Source organism: Montipora foliosa, chromosome 11, assembly GCF_036669935.1.
Source record: "Montipora foliosa isolate CH-2021 chromosome 11, ASM3666993v2, whole genome shotgun sequence".
In the NCBI taxonomy this organism is placed as follows: Eukaryota; Metazoa; Cnidaria; class Anthozoa; order Scleractinia; family Acroporidae; genus Montipora; species Montipora foliosa.
In genome coordinates, this window is record NC_090879.1 from 47,998,965 (window position 1) to 48,006,074 (window position 7,110).

Sequence of the window (7,110 nt, forward strand, 5' to 3'; positions counted from 1 at the left end):
CTAAAAGTGTTCGGTCGAAAATTAAATTGAATCAACCATTCAAGATATACGCTCTATATTCTATGCGCTCTTTTCCTTAGTCGATTCCGCAGCTTAACATTAACTTCCTCCCGAGCGACTTCCTCCTGTTCTGCTTTTCAAATACTACTCCAAAATCTGTCTCGACTCACTTCACTCCTAACACTAGAACACTAGATCTTGGCTAGATCTGCAGATAAAAAGGTATTATCATCTACAGTGCATCTTATCCTGACAACTTTAAAAGGCCAGGTGAACGATTGTATCATTAATACTGTACTGTTTATTAAGGCATGTACAAAACATGTGTGAAAAAGCAAGAAAAAATAGTCGACGAATATTCAGCTTTTGGCGTTTACCTTTTTCTATTTTTTTCCGTAAGGAAATCGCTAACGGAACAAGACAAGTGACTGCATTTAGCAAGACAAAATAAGTACTTTACGTGACTGCGATTCCTGCTGTTTGCTAGCGAACAGTTGTAATTACTTTACCCTAATTAGTTTTCAGTATGTGCTTTTCAACACATTTCTCCGCTTACACTGTACGGATTTCTTTGGGTATTAAACATCATTTAAAAAATAAAAGAAGTAACATTTCTATACATGGAACGATTCTGTGTTGAAAGGTCTTGAAATCAAGAAAGTTCACAGGGGTGTAGGTAGACCATTCGTAGTGGATGCACAGAGTGGTAAAACTCGAGCACCAAGGGCAAGCACAGCTAGAGGGATTTGGGGGTAAACCAAAAAGCATCTTAATTCTGCATATTTTCTCGACTTGTGCAGTTCAAGTTGTACTCGACTTGTACATCATTCGCATTGAATACTTTAATTTTATGAAGTCTTCTGCTGGTAATCCTCTCCAGTTGCATTCATCCTGGTTTTGCTATAATGGCCCTGGACAATGAGACTTACGGAATTCTTGGGCAGATGATTGAAGGTACGGGTGAGGTTCTGGTGTAACAAAGATAAGCTCTCCTTAGAAGGCGGTTTATTATGCTTTGAAGGAAAAGCCAAAATGAAGAAATCGGCTATGAAAGAAGTAGTGAAAAAATCCTTTGAAAAATCTAAAGGATCCGAATCAAGAAAAATATACCACAAACTTAAAGACTGTTATAGTTGCATCTCAGAGCAGACTATTCACAAAGTGCTGTCTAAATCAACTCTTCACCAGAAACTCAATGCTCGCTTTGAAAATAGGGCACGGCTTCGTCCGATTCGCACACGAGATGTTGAGATACGACATCAAGTCGACTTAGTGGACATGAAGAAATTGCGTACCAAGTATAAAGACAAGGTCTTCAGGTATGTGTTGTCTGTCATGGACGTTTTCAGTCGCTATCACTGGCTGGTCCCAAGGGAGCGAAAGCTAAGTTCCCACGTGGCACATGAACTTATACGTATTTACAGGGAACATGGCGCTCCTCGACCAAGAGACGGAATTCCATGGCGCAGTGTCTTGTCTTTGTAAAGCGCTCGAAATAAAAGTTATCCAAGTTCGCCCCTACCATCCTCAGTCACAAGGGAAAGTAGAGAGAGCTCACAGGACATTCAAGAAAAAACTAAGGTTTGATTTTCTTGCTATGAGAAAGGCTGGAGTCAATTGGGTGAAGGGGCTTCTGACTTACGCCCAGGCGCTGAACCAAGGCTGTAAAGAGGAACTCTCTTGGAAATCACTCTTCGAAATATATTTTGTCTGAAAACCGATTTTTGTAGCCCAAACAGGTAACTCTCACACAGAAGAATGGGATGTGCCTTTGGATAAGTATGAAGAAATGGTGAGACCACGCCCAAGGGACTACAGAGGTCATTTCAAGAATATAAAAGCTAAAAGAACACAAGCTTTGTCCGCTACTGAAAAATGCGCAAACTGAATGGTAGAGAGAGAAGCCAAAAAACGTCCTCCATCAGTTTATAACGTTGGTGAGACTGTTCTTATCCGATATCCTGGCACTGATAGTAAGCTAGTCTAGAAAAGATATGTCTTAGAGGCACAAGTCTCAAAAAGAAATATCGAAAATGATTTGTACAAAGTTGCATTTCCTTCGGTGATATCAGATATCAAATGAACAAGTGGATTTCAGTTTGTGATATAACCAGTACAATCATGAACAAAGAGAGGGAGAAAAAAAAAAGCAAAGAAGAGAGAAGCAAGAAGTGCTAAAGCGGATCGCGTATAAATTTGCATACAATAGTGAAAGAGTCTTCATGAAAGATCGTCTAGACTCGACCCATTTCCGTATTTCATATGATCCTCCGGGAGATGGAAACTCAATTTTTACTGTTGTTTGCGCATCACTTAGAATCATTGGACTGTAGCGATCATTGGAAAATTTAAGGGAACAGGTCGTGCAATATTTGGAAAACAACCCCCACATGCAAAACTTTACTGTGATTCCATGGCCTACATATCTAGAAAATATGGCGAGGGGCGGTACCTACGGTGATCACCTTACCCTGCAAGCTGCGGCAGACCTCTTAAATGTGGAGTTTATAGTCATTTCTTCCCTTGGACCTGCTGCCACAACAATTATATTGCCAACGGATTCGCTCGCTCTTTGCAGTTTCCATATTGGTCATTTTGCAGAAGGTGATGGTGAGCACTACATCAGACTGCAAAACGATCCCATTTGGCAAGACATTTGTAGCGAGGAGACAGCAGTAGAATCAGACATAATACCAGCGTCCAAAAGCAATAATGCCCAAGAACCATCGTACTCATTGTCTGGAACAAGCAACAATAACGTCAAGGCCGCTATTGAACACAGCCACTCCCAAGAGCTAATCAGTGAACTGCCAGTTTCAGATTGAGACAGTAAAAGTCAACCTCCGTTTCCACCAACTAGTGCTTTTGACCTGTCTTTGAGTGAAGCTCCAGTAAACGACACTGTAGTATTGCCACACCGTTCATCATTTTTAGGTTCAGCTGACCAAGCACCTGTATGAAACCAAGACGTTCTAGAGCACATCATAATGCTGACGCTTGCAATGTTCCTGTATATGCGGCAACCCTTATGGGTTGTTTCTAGGTTCTTTAAAGAGATTGTTGACAAGGAACCACTGCCAAAGATATATGTACCAGAAATTAATAATATCGCCGATATTCGTCACGTCAGCGTGTGAAAAATTATTCTCATGAGAGGGAAGGCAAGCGGAGTAGTTATTCGGCTGTGTGAAATAATCAATCACGTTAAGTGGGCGTCAGCATGGCTAAGCCTTATTGCATCAGGACTTGGCTGGTATAGCATCTTGCGAATCTATTGGAAGAACCAAAAGAAATGAAATATGATGATAAATATCATAGAAAAGGCTTACCCTTCAAACTTTTATAATATGGTGTTTAGCGTTCCCGTTTTACCGTTGATTTTTAGAACCTTGTTAGTTGTTACATTGCAGAAAGAATCGTTTACCTTTATCAGTGTTATAGTTTATCCTGTCAGTATACTAGCCCACTTTCGGGCTAGCAGGTTCGTGCTTCTACCGTGTATGATAACGGAAATATAAGCAATTTTTCAGTCATGTTACTTCTGACTAGCGTCTCAGACAGTGGCTGACAGGTGTTGGTAATTGTGCGTGCCTTCAGACATGGTGTGCGAATTTTGTTGTTTTTTTGTAAATAAAAAAATTTCATTTAAGTGTCGAAGTATTTAGCACTGTACCGCTATTTGGGGACACTATAAATCGGTGAAATAAATACGCAAACTGACATAACATATGTTGAAAATCCTAACTGGTTGGAGGAAAACGAATTGTCTATTTACAGAGCATGGCCTTGGATTTGAGAACATGGCTACCGTGAAACAAATCCAAGTGGTCAGAGCAGGCCTTGAACCTGGGCCCTCCAAATTACAAGTACGGCACCCTAACCACTAGGCCACGCCGCCTCCCCATAAAAGATATAAAGGGCCCACGGACGGATTTTTCGAGCGTTGCTAGGGAAGTGAAATGTTACTTCCGGTGACTGACGTCATCATATAGTGAGCTGACCAGAAAACCCACCCACAAGCAAAAATCACCACACGAACTGTTGTTTCCATCCAAGAATTTTCCTCGCCCTTTCTCGCACTCGTTCTCAGATCAACTGCGTATGCGTAGACGAACTGACTTCCGGTTTGAGAAAAAACCTAAATTTCCGGGGGTCTTTAAATTGAATAAATTTTTTTTCATATGGCACGTTTCACCTCCAAATGCAGAATATAGGTAAGCATTGATTTTTTCAAATCATCTTTTTTGAAAATTTTATGGATATTTCAGTATCGTTTCTCTCTAAAAAGAACATTTTTCAAAAAAAAAGAAAACCATGCTTGGCTGCATGCAAAAACGAATGCAAGTTATGAAACCACTGATTAAATACCCAAATTGTGTAGCACATAGACAAATTTAGAGTTTTCTTTTATTGGTCACCATGGGCGTGGCTTGATGACATCATATTTAGGGTCATTGGTTTACAAAAGTTAGAAACTGACCAAAATAATCTCAAATTCTCTCAAATTAGTTAACTATTACATCCTTAGCAACACACCCCAAAACATACGTCAGTAGGCCCTTAAAGATATTAAGTCGAGTTGCTGTGTGCCCTTGAGCATGAACGGACAGACACGGACTTGGCATGACAAACACGAAAACTTTTTGTTTCAACAAAAGAAAATCCTGAACTGATCATGTGATCTGTAGGTTGGTATAATTTGCCTGACAGGAGATGTTTAGCTTGACAAAAAGGTTAAATCTCCTTTTTTATATATCAAGACCAGAGTTGTTACATTTTGCCTCGTTACATTTCGCGTTAAAGATGGTTGTTACACTTTGCATCAGAAAGTTGTTACAATTCTCCTTAAAGAAATTGTTACATTTTGCGTCAGAAGTTGTTACCTTTTGGTCAAAAGTTGTTTCATTTCACGTTAATGTTACATTTTGTGGCGTAACAGTTGCTGTCTCAGTCTGTTTGCAGCCCTGGCCATATTCTCTGGTTTTGGTTCTGGAAGGACAGGGATTTTTGTCGATCCGCTCCTCCAGCAGCACTTCGTTAACTATGGCTGGAGCCAGCCGGAACAAGTTGTCTCGTACTTCCTATGATAACAAAATAATATAGGTTAATATGTGTTTCTCAAGAAATTAATATCCTAATTTAATTATGGCTGTCTCACAAGGACTGGAAACAACCAAATTCACGAATTTGACTGAAAAATCATTGAAGGTAAAAACAAAAACTTGAATATATAATAATTATTTACCTGTTTCACACGAGCCTGGATCTGGGTTGAGGCTAGTACACCAAATTCTCCAGAGTGATCATGCATTCCTGGGAAGAATGCACCGTCTTGCTGAAGCACTGAAGCTTTGCACGGGTGGTCTTCTCGGCGCATGGTGCACTGCCAGTTGATGGTACCGTTGGGCCGTCTCTTTCTTATGTTGTAGGTGTACCCCATGTTGGTAACCAACTTCGTCTTCCCCCATATGGTACCCTCCTGAACAAGGTGGTAGGTTGTCTCAGGATGCTGTTGTGGCTGAAGGTCTGGTTCCACGGCTGAATCGTCTAAGGATGTTTCCGCTGGAGGTGGGTCAGGAAGGGAGACGTCCCCCATGGTGCTGTCAGCATCAGGATGTTGGCAGAATTCGCATTGTCACTCGATCTGAGCTACTTCATTAACTGCTGCATGGTACACCTTGAGGGAAATCCCAGTGTTACATACTCGATGGTTCCAACGGAAACAGCCATCAGATTGAAGGCCATGTTGACGAGGCCTGATAGGCTCCTTGCAAGCGATGCAGTTGATGATCTGGGCTGACACCATGGGCGTAAATTGAATCAAATGAACTATAAAGCGTGAATCGTAATTTAATGTGTAAACGGTCGAGATCGAATGGTCGACCTTTATGTTCTTCAGCCTTTTATACATGCAGGTGGATTGAAGTCTCATATCTGTTAATTTGAAACGTTTTGATGGGTTTATTTACTAACCACTAGAACAAAAGGGCAAAAATTAACAAGTTTTTAAACAATCAAGTTACACGTCTATTGGTATGATAATATATTTCTCTCTATTGATATGCAAAACGAGCTAGCCCGCCCACCCACTTCATTAGCTGTCTTTTATTTTTTGTTTAGTTTTTGTTTTACAGTCATTTAAACAATAGGTAAAGCAAATAATGAGACAACTAAGCTGTTATACAAAGTAAGCTGATATCATAGGGCTACCGCTGGTGCAACACATAACTCTCGTTCAAACAGCTAATCCACCTTGGCTACTTTATTCTCATTCGAACAGCTAATTCACTTCGACTACTTTACTCTCGTTCGAACAGCTAATTCACCTCGACTACTTTACTCTTGTTCGAACAGCTAATTCACCGCGACCAATTTAGTCTTGTTCGAACAGCTAATTCACCGCGACTAGTTTACTCTAGTGTTTGGTGGCGGTATGACCGGTAACCACTCCATGGAAAGTGCTAATACTCTAAACCATAAACCATGTAGGCCTGTGATCTAAGTTAGAGTGACTTTTCATTTAAGTAACTGTATCAGAAGACCACATATCAGGTGCCACTAATGAAATATCTTGCTTTACTTTCTGTAACCTTTACCGAAAAGCAGACTTCTCCTCATAACAGCAAAAAGCCTGCAAATCAAGCAGAGTCACCCCTACGATGGCAAAGCTTCGAATCATCTTCAAGTCACATATGCTTCCAGGGGAAACAACTAAAATATTTCACACCACAAGAATTTTGTGATTTCTTAACTTCTTTAGGGCTTGGTCACTTAAGCAGTTAAGACAATTATGTGGATGGGCCTTTGCTCTTTGCTCTAGCCCATCCTCAGTTTGGGGCAGTGATGCTCAACAGCATGGGTTACACTTTATCTGGGCCCGGTTGTTCGAAAGCGGGTTAAATCCTAACCCCGGGTTAAATTGTCTTAACTGGAGGTTAAATTTTAATTGCAGGTTTGTTGCGTTGTTCAAACATCGGTTAGCGCTAACCTCGAGTTAAACAGCGGGTTAAATTTAACCCTGCTAGCTAGGTCGGTTAAATAAATAACCTCAGGTTAAATGAAAAATAAAGGCACGTCCAAAACAAAATGGCTGACTTTTTGTTTGCTGAC

At 40.6% G+C, this 7,110-nt stretch overlaps 1 protein-coding gene across 1 annotated transcript in view; it reads right to left on the reverse strand.

The window, feature by feature from the left end:
- The window catches only part of LOC137977288 (uncharacterized), a 7,947-nt gene extending 2,975 nt beyond the window's left edge, over positions 1-4,972 (reverse strand). The window contains exons 1-2 of the mRNA XM_068824532.1: positions 4,938-4,972; positions 2,530-2,532 (exon numbers count right to left, since the gene is read on the reverse strand). Coding sequence (XP_068680633.1) covers positions 2,530-2,532; positions 4,938-4,972 — 38 coding nt within the window. The remainder of the gene's footprint in view (positions 1-2,529; positions 2,533-4,937) is intronic.
- Between the last annotated feature and the right edge of the window lie 2,138 nt (positions 4,973-7,110).